Source organism: Oryctolagus cuniculus, chromosome 3, assembly GCF_964237555.1.
Source record: "Oryctolagus cuniculus chromosome 3, mOryCun1.1, whole genome shotgun sequence".
Taxonomy (NCBI): domain Eukaryota; kingdom Metazoa; phylum Chordata; class Mammalia; order Lagomorpha; family Leporidae; genus Oryctolagus; species Oryctolagus cuniculus.
Genome location: NC_091434.1, coordinates 140241416 through 140255998, shown reverse-complemented (window position 1 = coordinate 140255998; position 14583 = coordinate 140241416). Strand labels below are relative to the sequence as shown.

Here is a 14583-nt window from a genome sequence, read left to right as displayed (position 1 = left end):
TTAGAAAACCTAATCATCTACTTGCAAATATTCAATATATCTGTTCTCAAGGATGTTAAGATAGTCACATGAGATTTACTTTAGAAATTAAGAAAAACACTTACTTGAATAATTAAGACAAAACTTTTATGTAAATTCTCAAAAAAATCATAAGCTTTCATCAGTAAATTTAAAAAGGCAAAGCTTATCATTTCTCATCATTAAAAAAGCTTCAGCAACCCACAGAAAAGTTAATATGCAGTTAAAGGAAAATAGATATGCCATATCTATCCCCCATAACAGCGCATACTAGGAACATTAAAGGTTTTCCTTAAGGTTATGTTTACATCAATCGCTAAGTAAAACTGATGTTCAATAAACAATAAAAGCTCAAACTACGAGTATTATCATCTAGAACATCAACATTAAGCAAAACACTTATCTTTTGAAATATTCATATATGTAGAAATTACTATATCAACAAAAAATACTAAGAGAGCCTGTTATCATACTATAGCATGGCCATAATTGTCCTAAACAAGCTAGCTGACATTTTGTGTATTCATCTCTGCATTCTCTACACAAACTTTAATTTTCTCCATATTATTTTGGCATTCCTAGGCTAACAAAGCAGAAAGAAAGCTGTTTTGGTCAGCAGTGGATGACCCTAGAACCAGTCTTCCACATAAACTGTACTGTATATTTTTTAAAGATTTTTTTTTATGTATTTGACAGGTAGAGTTATAGACAGTGAGAGAGAGAGACAGAGAGAAAAGTCTTCCTTCCGTTGGTTCACCCCCCCAAATGGCCGCAACGGCCGGAGCTGTGCCGATCTGAAGCCAGGAGCCAGGTGGCCCAAGCACTTGGGCCATCCTCCATTGCCCTCCCGGGCCACAGCAGAGAGCTGGACTGGAAGAGGAGCAACTGAGACTAGAACCCGGCACCCATATGGGATGCCGGCACCACAGGCGGAGGAGGATTAACTTAATGCATCATGGTGCTGGCCCCTATACTGTATTTTGACACTGAGTGATTTACTGATTCCTTACCTGTATGATTTTCATTGCTTATTTAGTTAACAAAAAGATCTGAATACATAATTCCACAGAAAATTTAACATCTCTATGAGAGGAAAGGATTTTTATTTCCAAATGCTTTGTCTTACAAATTCACTTTTTTTTAGATTTATGTTATTTATTTGAAAGACAGAACCACAGAGTGAAGGAGAGACAGAAGGAAAGATCTTCCATTCACTGGTTCACTCTCCAAACAACCGCAAAGACCAGAGCAGAGCTGATCTGAAGCCAGGAGACAGGAGCTTTCTCCAGGTCTCCCACGAGGGTACAGGGGCCCAAGAACTGCTCTCCCAGGCCATAGCAGTCAGCTGGATTAGAAGTGGAGCAGCCTGGACTCCAACCGGCGCCCACATGGGATGCCAACACTGAAGGCCAGGGCCCTAACCCGCTGCACCACAGTGCTAGCCCCAAATTCACTAACTTTTAAAAAAGATTTAAATAATTTATTTATTTGAAAGACAAAGCAACAGAGAAAGGGAGACAGAGAAAGACATCTTCTATCCCAATTAACTCTCCAGATGGCCTCAACAGCCAGGACTGGGTCAGGTCAAAGCCAGAAACCTGATCCTGTCTCCTATGTGGATACAAGGGCCCAAACACTTGGGCCATCATTCACTGTTTATCCAGGCACAGTAGCAGGATGCTGGATTGGAAGCAAAACAGCAGGTACTTGAACTGACACTCTGATATGCTCTGCTGGCATTCTTAAGGGATGGCTTAAAACTGGCTATGCCACAACACTGGCTAGAAATTCACTGATTTTTACAGAATCTATGAATATACTTGTATGGTATAAAAAAAAAAGTATGCTCTAAACACCATCCTGATTACAAAAGCACTGCATTATTTTTACTTCACTATAATTAGCTAAAAACATTTTATACAGTTAAAAATATAGAGAGCTTAAAAAAAGATACTTATCAGTCTGAAAGGATTTTAGATTGGTAACATTCTTATCTATTCATGAGAAAGTATTTTCAGTATACAACAGTTGTTACCAAACAAAATTTTTTTTACTCAGATACTAAATATATAAAAATGAGAAATGTTTTTGCTAAATTTCTCTTGAATAAAACACATAAATCAAGTATGTTTCAGAAATTTCTAAACAATTTTCTTTTCTGACAGATTTCAGACTGCTGTGAACTCATTAATTTTCTTTAAATAGCTTGCATAATTAAAACTAAAAAATGGTGAAAGTCCTAACTATGGGTACATGATCATCATTCCTGGGCACAAGGAGGAAAACACAGGGTAATTTACCCTGGAAGGGCAAGAACACACTCTGGATTCCAGATGGGGAGTCCCAAAGCAAAGCACTGAAAAACAGTGGGTAAAAATATGCAAAGAAGGTGCAGGAGCTGTGGTGTAGTGGATAAAGCGGCCGCCTGCAGTGCCAGCATCCCACATGGGCGCTGGTTTGAGTCCTGGCTGTTCAACTTCTGATCCAGCTCTCTGCTATGGCCTGGGAAAGCAGTGGAAGCACCCACGTGGGAGACCCAGAAGAAGCTCCAGGCTCCTGGCTTTGGATGGGCACAGCTCCGGCCACTGGGGCCATTTGAAGTGAAGCAGCAAATGGAAGACCTGTTCCTTTCTGTCTGTCTGTCTCTCTCTCTCTCTTCCTAAGGGACAGGTCCCTGGTCCCCTTCAGAAAATGCTAAGTCAATGAAACCAGGAAAGACTAGACTGTGAGGTTAACTCCCAGCACAGACCACCAGTAGCCACACTCACCCCCCCCCCACCACTCCCCGTGTGCTCTCCACCCTCCTGTCCTAGGACTACTGCTGACAGTGAGCCTTAGGAATTGGCCTTAGGAGCTGCAGTGATTTCCATAGCATTTAGAAGGCCTCCCTAAACTAAGCAGTTTCTCAAATTTGAGTAATGTATTTAACTTTGAAAAGAGGAAATGTTCTAAGCACTTCTCCCCAAATATTTACTTTTTATGATACTGTTGTTACTTAATACTTTAATGCATACATAATTAAAACTAGGTAGGTACAAGCTATTTTATGCTCAAAACACAAAATTATAAAACAAAAAAATTGTAAATTAAATGGAAACTACAAAACCAAAGAATTCAAATGAATATTTACTGAATAAGAACAATATACCATCCTACTCAAACTAAACCTTTGCTTCCTTTGTGAACAGGGTCCTAACAATAAACAGCCATGGCTCCTTCTCTATCATGGAACCCCTATGCTAACCAGAACTGCTAAAGAGTGAATTCTCTCAGCAATTTTCTTTATTTACCTACTACAAAAATCCTATTATTATTATTATTATTATTTGGCTCTCACTTGCCACATATCCACATAATCTACCCCCCCGCCCCCCATTCTTGTTGTTTTCTCACAGGATCATGCCACCCACAGGGACAGGACCATTTGGTACCAACACATTTGTAAATTGAAATAGGAAACTGAGTGTAAGGGCTCTTCAAAGAGTTTATGGAAAACAAAAATTAGGAAAAAAAACTGCATAGATTTTAAAATTATTTTGCATCAAAATAAACTTATTTAATTTCACTTTTTCACAAACTTTCTGAAGTACTCTCATAAAACAGAAATTGAGAAAATCCAGAATAGTCATACCATTCATTTTTAGGCTACTGAATGGAAAATTTAAAAATCCTTGTAGAGAATTTAAATGCCCCATCATTTACTCTAGTAAACATCTCAGAGGGTAAAATGAAAACATTTGATGACATAATCGATTGATTACATTGTGGGGAAAAATCAGTATAATACATCACTTACCAATTCTTGTAACCTAAGAAACCCAGGCAAAAGATTTGCTTCCATATCTCTTAGATACTCTGCTTTATCAAGAACCTTCAATGAAGAAGAAGAAAAGGCAGTAAAACACAATTTACAAAGCCCTTTATAAATCATTTACATAACATACTGCAAAATTCAAAACTTGAACTTTCATGTCATTAAGAAAAACTGTAACAGCTGAATTAACTTTTAAAATGTCATTTACATTTGTAGAAAAACATTTCAAATAGGTGAAATAAATGTTAAAAAGTAGGCTACTATAACACACTTTAACCGAAATGTCTAAGTAGCTACATTAAAAAGATACTTTTTTAAAAGAAAGATTTATTTTATTTATTTGAAAGACAGAATCACAGAGAGAGGTAGAGACAGAGAGAAAGAGATCTTACATCCACTGGTTCACTCCCCAGATGGCGGCAATGGCCGGAAATGCATCAATCTGAAGCCAGGAGCCAGGCACTTCTTCCAGGTCTCCCACATGGGTGCAGGGGCCCAACGGCTTGGCCTTCACCTACTGCTATCCCAGTCCATAGCAGAGAGCTGTATCGGAAGAGGAGCAGCTGGGACTAGAACTGGCCCACATATGGGATACTGGCACTGCAGGCAAGGGCTTTAACCCGCTGTGCCACAGCACTGGCCCAAAAAAAGATATTCCTAAAAAGATGGTATAAGTTGCCCTGATGACAACTTCTTATTTAAACTAGATAACCAATAATGTTAAGAAACATTGGGGGCACGCCATGGCTCACATGGCTAATCCTCTGCCTGTGGCGCCGGCACCCTGGGTTCTAGTCCTGGTTGTTCGTCTTCCAGTCCAGCTCTCTGCTGTGACCCTGGAGGGCAGTGGAGGATGACCCAGGTGCTTGGGCCCTGCACCTGCATGGGAGACCAGGAAGAAGCACCTGGCTCCTGGCTTTGGATTGGCACAGCGCCGGCCATTGTGGCCACTTGGAGAGTGAACCAATGGAAGGAAGACCTTTCTGTCTCTCTGTCTATAACTCTACCTGTCAAATAAAAAAAAAAAAAAAAGAAACATTAAACTTTTGTTCAGTGGTAGACAATCCTATTAGAATTGTGTTTTTAAAAGGGTCCTTATCTTTCAATGATATGCAGTGAAGTATTTATGGATGGCATAGTGAATGGTGTACAGGTTACACAAGTTCAGCCACCATGTCAGCCATTCTTCTAACTGGGTGATGAGTTCACTGGTGTACAAGACACTATTCTCTTGACTTTACCTATGTTTGAAATTCCCATAATTAAAAAATGTTTTTAAAAAAGCTTTAAGAGGTCACCCATCAGTGCATTAAAAAAAATGAAAGCGTTAAAAGCATTATCTATAATATTTAGTCTAACTTGCTTTTACTTATGATGATGGAAATTTTTAAATACACACAAAAAGTAGAGAGATGAGTACTAAGAACCCTCATATACCCCCAACCAACCCAAATAAACAACAACAAAAGACCAATCTTGGGGCCAGTATTGTGGTACAGCAGGTAAAGCTGCCACCTGTGATGCTGGCATCCCATATGGACAACAGAGTCCCAATCCTCCACTTCCGATCCAGCTCCCCGCTAATGTGCCTGGGAAAGCAGCAGAGGATGCCCAAGTCCTTGGGGCGCTGCGGCCATGAGGAAAACCCAGAAGAAGCTTCTGGCTCTGGCCTGGCCCAGCTCCGGTCACTGCAGCCATGTGGGGACTGAACCAGCAGATGGAAGATCTCTCTATTTGCCTTTCTTTGTGTAAAATCTGTCTTTCAAATAAATAAATAAATCTTAAAAAAAAAGACCAGTATTGTTTCATCTAAATCACCCCTAGCCTAACTGCTCTCTATTATCTTGCTGAATTATACAAAAACAAATCCTAGAAATTTTATAATTCCATCTTATTAATATGCCAGTATGTTATGTAGCTCTAAGAGATGAGGACTTTTAAAATATAAACACAGTATAATTATATCATGCCTTATAGAATAACAATATCCTTTAATACCATCTAACAATCAGTATTCAAATGTTCCCACATGTACCACTAATATTTTCTTATAGGTAGCTAGTGTGATTCAACATTTAAAAAGGTTTACGCATTGCATCTTATTACACGTGGTTTGTCTTGTAAATCTTTTAAATTATTAACAGTTCCCTCTATCCTTCTTTATTTCTTTATTATTTGTTAAAAACAAACCAGATTATCTGTCATACAGAATTTTCCATTTTCTGAAATAGTTGACTATACCCATGTAATGGCATTTAATATTTCTACATTGCACATATTTCCTATAAAAGAGCTGATATATCTAAACATTTGGTCAGATTCCCGCTCAAGTTTTGGGCAAAACCAGATCATAAACAGTACTGTGTATTTCTTATTGCACTACAACAACAGGCATACAATACCTGGTCACCCCTTTTTTTGTGATGTTAATATTTAGGTGTTATTAGTTTGATCCATCCATTATAAAGTTCCCTGGTGGCCTTTTACCAATGGTATTAATTGATGATCACTGCCTAGATCCATTATTTTATTAGGGATTGCAAAATTGTAATCTTCTGTCATTCTTTCTGCATTTTTTGGCAGACATTTTTCTAAAATAAACTTTCACTCATCCAAAAACAAAGTTCTCAAAAGACAAGAGAAAAAAATGCCTGTTCTTTCTATTTGCTCATTTTTGGAATAATGAGTTTGTACCTAGATTCCTGTGACATGACAACAGAGTTGGTGGCTTAAAACAGAATTAAAAATTATTCTCACACATGTTTGAAAGACGGCATCTGAAGTCAGTTTTACAGAGCCAGAAATCAAGGAGTCAGCAGGGCCACACTCCTTCCAGCAGCTCTAGGGAAGAATTCATTCTTGCCTAGTTCAGCTTCTGGAGGCTGTCAGCATTCCTTTGCTTGTAGTCACATCACTCGGATCTTTAAGGCCAGCATCTTCAAATTTCCCATTGACTGCTTTATTCCATTTTTGCTACCTGGCTTTCTCCTGTGTGGGTGCAGTATAGTTAAATCTCACTCTGTTTCTCTCTACTGTACAGCTACTTAATGATTATATTTTTGGTTTATCCAGATAAACCAGGTAAATCTCTCCATCCCAAGACTGTTCACTTAATTGTACGTACAAAGACACTGTTTCCAAATAAGTAACACTGACGGGTCCCAGAGATATCTTCAGGAAAACAAACTCCCAAGGTAACCATTTAGTTGAGATTTTGTAGTTTTTAAGCATTTGTTTAGTACTGTTAGGAATTTAAGGATTTTAAGAATGCTAATATGTGTTACCATCCATTGAATTCATTATATTTTTGACCGTTAAACTGTCCTATCCTTGGCCAGTGGGACCTCTTTAAAATTGACTTCTATGTCTTATATATTTACTTATTTACTTGAGAGGCAGAGAGAGCAAAAGAGAGAAAGAGAGAGAGAGAGAGAGAGGGAGTGCACTCAAGAGAGAGACAGAGACATACAGACTGAGCTTCCATTCACTGGGCACTCCCCTAAGGCCTACAACAGCTGGGGCCAGGCCAAGGCCAAAGTCAGGAGCCAAGAATTCAGTCAGGTCTCTGCCCTGGGTGGTGCACACCAACCACCTGAGCAACCATCTGCTGCTCCAAGGGTTCAAGTCGGTGAGAAGTTGGTGAGAAATTGCAACTGGGAGCAAGAACTGGGAACTGAACCCAGGCATTCCCATGTGGGACATGGTCTCTTAAATACTAGGTCGAATACTCACCCCTTCTGTGTCTTTTTTTTAAATGACTCCAGTAGTCACTGATAATCTTCCCATTTTCTAAGATGGTAAGATGTTCTATGGTCATTCTGTATATTTTCTTCACAGACCTAAAATCACCTTTTCTCCTAAGAAATCTCTTTTTTTCCCCTAAATACTTGTTCTTTACTAATAAGCACTATTGCAAATTATGATCATTTAGGAATAAAATTAAAATGTATGAAACAGTGCTTCCTCAAGTAACCCAAACTGTTTTGTATCTGCTTTGTTATTTAGTAGAAAGCTTGAAACAATGTATAAGAATATTCATTTAAGATATTTCAATCCTAATTAGACAAAATGAAGCTAAAATTTACTAAGAAGATAGAAATTAGTTTTTCCAGGGCCAGGACTTAGTTTTTCCAAGGCCAGTTTTGTGGCGCAGTGGGTTAACTCCCTAGCCTGGAGCTCCAGCAATCCCATATGGTCGCTGGTTCAAGACCCGGCTACTCCACTTCCAATCTAGCTCTCTGCTATAGCCTGGGAAAGCTGTAGAAGATGGTCCAAGTTCTTGGGCCCCTGCATCCACGTGGGAGACCTGGAAGAAGCTTCTGGCTCCTGGCTTCAGATTGGCACAGCTCCGGCCATTGCTGCCAACTGGGGAATGAACCAGCAGATGTAAGACCTCTCTCTCTCTCTCTCTCTCTGCCTCTCCTCTCTGTATAACTCTGACTTTCAAATAAATAAATAAATCTTAAATGTATTAAAAACATGAAACTTATATAACGCAAATAAAAGAGGGCAAATTGATACAGACCAAAAAAGCCCCAACAAAAGCCTGCTCTAGCCAAAGGACTAAAGCCTGCACTAGCCAAAGGACTAGGAGAGGGGTGGCCTAGCCAGACTGCAGGACACAGCACTCTCCAAGTTTTCTTTATACAGCACCAGGTTCTTCATTTCCTCAATGTCCTGGGCGCCCCTCTCTTCTCAGTTATTCACCCTGGTTGACCTTATCTGGGCTCCAGGTGTAACCCATGTGCTCACAACTCCGAAATAATGTCTCCACAATAGACCTCTCTTGGACTCCAGACTCATGTGCACCTGCAAACTCAGGATCTCCACCCCAACTTCACATGCCCAAGTCAAACTCCTCATCACTCTCCCCCTCCTCTGCAATTCCCCACCAGCTGGGGTCTTCTTTTAGATAATCGCAACCCCAGACTCAAACACTTGTCAGCTGCCTCTGACGTTTTTATCCTTCCACAACACAAAATTTATCAGGAAACTCTATAAACCCTGCTTTCAAAATACACCTACTTCTCACCACCTATACTGCTACCAACCTGGTACATGTTAGTGTGATGTTTTGTCCACTAGATTATCACAAAAGCCTCAGAATAAGTGGTATTAATTATTTCCTAGAAACAAACAGGCTGTTTCCTAGAGCTGTCTGGGGGTGGGGGCGGGGGGTGACTGCTTATCTCACAACACTTTTGAGATAAAAAATGTGGGTTTTTTCCTAAGCCAAGCAATTTTTTAATTCTCTGGACACCAAGTAGGTGTCCTACAATTGAAGTCAACTGTGACATCTTCTACCTGGAGTTAGTGCCAGACCCCGCAAGTTAAGAGCTCAATCCCAGGGAACTTCTCCTATGTCACAGTCCAATCGTAAAAGTTTGAGCTGTCCCTGTGAGTGACTGGCCACGAGACAGGGTTCCCAGTACTCCCTCCTCATGTCCAGTAGTTTACTAGAATGGCTCATAAAACTCACAGAAACATTTGCTTACATTTACCTGTTTATTACAAGGGATACACTCAGGAGTAATCCAATGGAAGAGATGCCTAGGACAAGGTATGGGGGAGGAGCACAGAGCTTACAAGCCCTCCCCAGGTGTGCCACCCTCCCAGCACCTCCAGCAATCCAAAGCTCCCTGAACCCCATCCTCCCGAGTTTTTATGAAGGCTTCATTATGTAAGCATAGTTGATCAAATCATCAGCCCTTGGTGATTAGGTCACTCTCCACTCCCCCCTCCCCAGGTATTGGGTTGTGAGGCTGAGTTCCAACTCTAATGTCTCAGAAACCCCCCCACCTCCCATCAATTCACTAGTATACAGGCATTTAGCATTTTGGAAATTGCAACGGCTTTAAGAAGCTATGTGTCAGGAAATGACAAGAGCAAAATTGTATTACAATATATAATTATAATATATATTCATATATATAATATAATTAAAATTTTTATTACAATATATAATACGGCAGAGGCTGCCAAAACGAAATACCACACACCGGGTACCTTCAACAACAGAAACTTACTGTCTCACAGGTGTGGAGGGCAGAATCTGACATCAAAGTGTTGGCAGGGCCATGGTTACTCTGAAGGTGATAGACAAGTCTCTGTTCGGCCTCTCTCCTAGTTTCCTGAAATTCCTTGGTTTTTGGCAACATTTCTGTGTATCTATCTCCAGATTTCTTCCTTTCATAAGGACAGCAGTCATACTGGATCTGAAACCTATTCTCTTCCTGAATGACCTCAGTTTAACTAATTAGGAGTGCCAAGACCTCTCTACCTAATAAGGTCACGTTCTAAGGTAATGGGGGTTAAAACTTTTACATATGAATTTGGGGGAGAAATAACTCAGCCCACCATCCTAGTCTTTATGCTTCTACCCTTTCACCCTCCAGCCGATTCTCAACATACCACCCTCTACTGCTTAGGCTATTCCAGTCACAGTGGCCTCCTTGATATCCTTAAACACACAAGGCATGCTCATTACCCTTGCATTCGCACACAAACCTCTTTGCTTAGAATATTCTTTTTACAGAGATCCTCATGGTTTGCTCCTCAATTCCCTATGGCTTTAGTTCAGGTACCACCATCTCAGATCTTTTCCTATTTGGGAAAATAACTACTGCCTCTCACTTCCTTGATTCTCCTTTACTTTCCTTTATTAATGTATCTTACCTGACATACTACATATTAACTTACTTATGGCCTATCTTCCTTTATTAGACTGTCAGCTACAATTGGGCAAAGACTTTGTTCTGTTCCTTGTTCTATCTCCAAAACCTGGAATAGTGCCCCTGACATATATAAAGTCCTCAATAATACTTGTTGAATACATAAATGAGCGAAACTAAAATGCAGGAAGAAATGTAAAAAATGTTTTACACATTTTAGGAAACACAAGAATACCTAAGATTTGATCCCTTCAGTGAATTTATAACTTACTTAGCTGTTACGGTAAGGAACTATATATTAAAATTTAATTACAATTCCAGAGATAATCATCATTTTAAAAAAGGTTAAAGTATTACGAAAAATTTACTAACACAAAACACATTACAGCAGTCATCCCTAATCTGCAGTTTTACTTTCCATGTTTTAGTTACCCATAGTCAACTGTGGTCCCAAAACATGAAATGGAAAAAGGCCAGAAATAAGCACTTCACAGGTTTTGACTTGTGCATTGATCTGAGAAGCATGATAAAATCTATCTCACCCAGCACCTGAATCATCCCTTTGTCCAGAGCACCCATGCCATGGATACTGCTCACCATTTAAGTCACGTGGAAGCCATATTGTTTATCAGACCGACTTTAGTGGTATCACACTGAATTCATGAATTTTTACTTGATAATGCTGGCATTTTTGATAAGCTCAAGAGAAGCCATAAAGTACTTCTTTTAGGTGAAAAGATGAAATTGTATGCTAGTCATTTTCACATAGACATAACAACTAGATTCAAACTCAGCCAAGCTAAAATCAAATAATTCATCTTTGTCCATAAAACTACCCCATGCACAGCTGACAAGTCAGACATTTGCCATCTTCTCCATTTCTTTCTTTCTGCATGTCTGCCCAACTCTAGCCCAAAGTCAACTTTCTTCCTGTGTGGACAGTCACAACCATTCCTCAGCCTGCAGTCTCTCATCTCCCTCAACGCTACCTATTCAATGTGAATTCAGAGCAGCCTTCCTAAGGCATATTTGTTGCTCTAAGTATTTACTACCTCCTTTCACTGCCTAGGAAATAAAGTGCTATAAAGTGAAATAAAGTTAATACTTGCCAAGAACCTCCATAATCTGGCCCCAACTTACCTTTCCAGTCTTCTTTTTAACCCCTTTTGTGGGGAGCAACTGGGAACAACTCGGACTAGACTAAGTTACTGGAATTAAGACTTATTCTATGCATCTGCTCTCCCACAATATGGCGCTGGGAGAGGAGGAAACAGCTTCTACACAGCTGCCTCCAGTTCAACCAATAAACTGTAGGACCTGCTCCTGATTGGAGGAGAGCAGCGTACTCAGCATGTGGGTAGCAGAGATGGGATTGGCGGAAGAGGACTATAAAGGAGGAGAGAGACAACATGCACCAGGAACATCTATCTGAAGGAACACCTGTGCAGCCCCCGAGAGAGCCGGCCGGCGGTGTGCCGCTCCCCCGCGGAAGTGGGGAAGGTGGCAGGGGGAACCGCCCTTCCACGGAGGTGGAAGGGTCGGTAGCCAACCCGGGAAGAACCAGCAGCAAACCCGGGGAGGGCCGAGCAGACAAAAGAACAGCGCAGGGTCCTGTGTCGTTCCTCCATGAAGAGGGGGAGCGACACCTTTCATACTTTATAATCCACTAAAATTAGACAATTTGGACTTCTCTGGCCTCCGATTCCATCCATATCACTTTGCTTACATAATTCCTTGCATTTGAAATTCTTCTTCAGTTTCTCTCCATAACACCCTGATCCTTCTCTTAGGTCCTTCTCAAAGGGCATCACCTCATAAAGCTATACTAGATGTACCTCAGTCAGCAGTCTGTGGGAGCCAGCACTGTGGCGTAGCAAGTGAAACCACTGCCTGCAGTGCCGGCATCTCATATGGGCGCCAGTTCAAGTCCTGGCTGCTCCACTTCCAATCCAGCGCTCTACTATGGTCTGGGGAAGCAGTAGAAGATGGCCAAAGTCCTTGGGCCCCTGTACCCACGTGGGAGACCTGGAGGAAGCTCCTGGCTCCTGGCTTCGGATTGGCACAGCTCCAGCGCTGCGGCCATTTGGGGAGTGAACCATCGGATGTAAGACCTGTCTCTCTGCCTCTCCTTCTCTCTCTGCGTAACTCTGATTTTCAAATAAATAAATCTTAAAAAAAAGCAAGCAGTCTGCATCTCACTGCACAGGTGAATATGTGTCATAAATTAAACAAAGCTCCCTTTGCATAAGGAATATATCTAGCACACTTCTGTATTCCAAAAGCACTTTTCAAAGAGCACTGTACGTAATGGTAGTCAAAAGAAATATAGGGAATTGGCCGGCGCCGCGGCTCACTAGGCTAATCCTCCGCCTAGCGGCGCCGGCACACCGGGTTCTAGTCCCGGTCGGGGCGCCGGATTCTGTCCCGGTTGCCCCTCTTCCAGGCCAGCCCTCTGCTGTGGCCCGGGAGTGCAGTGGAGGATGGCCCAGGTGCTTGGGCCCTGCACCCCATGGGAGACCAGGAAAAGCACCTGGCTCCTGGCTCCTGCCATCGGATCAGCGCGGTGCGCCGGCCACATCGCGCTGGCTGCGGCGGCCATTGGAGGGTGAACCAACGGCAAAGGAAGACCTTTCTCTCTGTCTCTCTCTCTCTCACTGTCCACTCTGCCTGTCAAAAAAAAAAAATAAATAAATAATTAAAAAAAAAAAAAAAAAAGAAATATAGGGAATTGATCCGCTAAGTAATCAATTTTCAAATAAGAGATGATACATAATCAAGTTACTTACAATATATACAGTCTGATCCTTGAGACTTTCAGCTTTGGTAACTTGTTTAAATAAGCGAACAAAGTCATTGAATGTGTCACAGGTTATTTCAGTACAATATCCATCCTCGGAAGAACTAAGATGACTCAACCTGTTTAAAATTTGCTCCAAAAGAAGTCTCAGGGTAAAGCACTCAACACAATTCACAAAGACATGCGGGAGCTGAAAACAAAAACCAAAAAAATTATTAATAATAAAGCAAACATACAGATATAATAACAGCTGTGCTGTACAGTTTCCATTTGCCTATCTAAATCTACACCCCCACTGTTCTCCAATCTGTCCTTGTCCCAGGAGTTTGACTGCCACATACTGCATTAGCCTGGACTCTTTTATTTTCTGGCTGTGGCTGGAGAAACCAACGGGAGGCAGCAGCAGCAGACTGAAGGAGAGTGGTAGGAAAAAGAAGCTGAATACTTATTCCCCTGAGACCAACAACCATCCCCTACTGGGCCACAATGTGATGCTGGTTTCTTCCAAAACCAACAGCTCGAGCTGGGCAGCCTTCTCTCTAAGGCTACAATTCTTACTGGGTTCTGCCAACAGCTCCTTTCTATGACTGCTTCAGCCCTGGAGTTGGTAAAGGCCCTGATGCATCAACATCCCTTACTGGTTCCTCTAAAACTTCCTCAACCTTTGTAGAATACTCCCTTTACTAAACTCACTTCAATTATTTCTTTAGGTCTGTCACTTGTTTCCAACAGAGATTCAAAGAAAACTCTAAACAATTCTTATTAATAAATATATCCAAGTAATTGAATATTAAAATTCTAAGGGGGAAATACAAACTTATTATTTTAAGTTCAAATCCTTAATGATGAAGTAGTCTAGGTCAAAAAGGAAATTTAAAGAGTTAAAATCTAATGATTCTCCTATGAGGATTATAGCTCATATCATAGACTGAGTTCCTGGCTCTGGCCTCTCTGCTGCTGTTGGCATGTGGAGAGTCAACCAGTGGATGGATGATTTCTCTGTCTCTGTTATCTGTGTCTTTTTGGCTTTTCAAGTAAAATGAAAATAAATAAATTTAAAATAATTTTAATGAGTTAACTCCAGAAATAGTAAGGAAACAAACAAATACAGTCTGTTATCAAAATGAAATCACAAAATAGCCCTGATCAAAGGAGATATCTTGTGATATCTGGCACAAATAACGAAACCTATACAGCAGTAACTATTTGTAGTGATATTTCACAAATCTTACTCAATTACAAGGATTTTCTTTCTCTCTCAGAGCTACAGCATAACTAAGGCC

At 40.8% G+C, this 14583-nt stretch overlaps 1 protein-coding gene across 3 annotated transcripts in view; it reads right to left on the bottom strand.

Moving 5' to 3' along the window:
• The window catches only part of ORC5 (origin recognition complex subunit 5), an 85050-nt gene that overhangs the window by 63496 nt on the left and 6971 nt on the right, over window positions 1–14583 (bottom strand). For all 3 annotated transcript variants that reach the window (XR_011387388.1, XM_002712028.5, XM_051849723.2), the window contains exons 3-4: window positions 13290–13490; window positions 3815–3889 (exon numbers count right to left, since the gene is read on the bottom strand). Coding sequence is in view for 2 of the 3 variants with exons in the window: in XM_002712028.5 (XP_002712074.1) it covers window positions 3815–3889; window positions 13290–13490 (276 nt within the window). In the remaining variant the exon portion in view is untranslated. The remainder of the gene's footprint in view (window positions 1–3814; window positions 3890–13289; window positions 13491–14583) is intronic.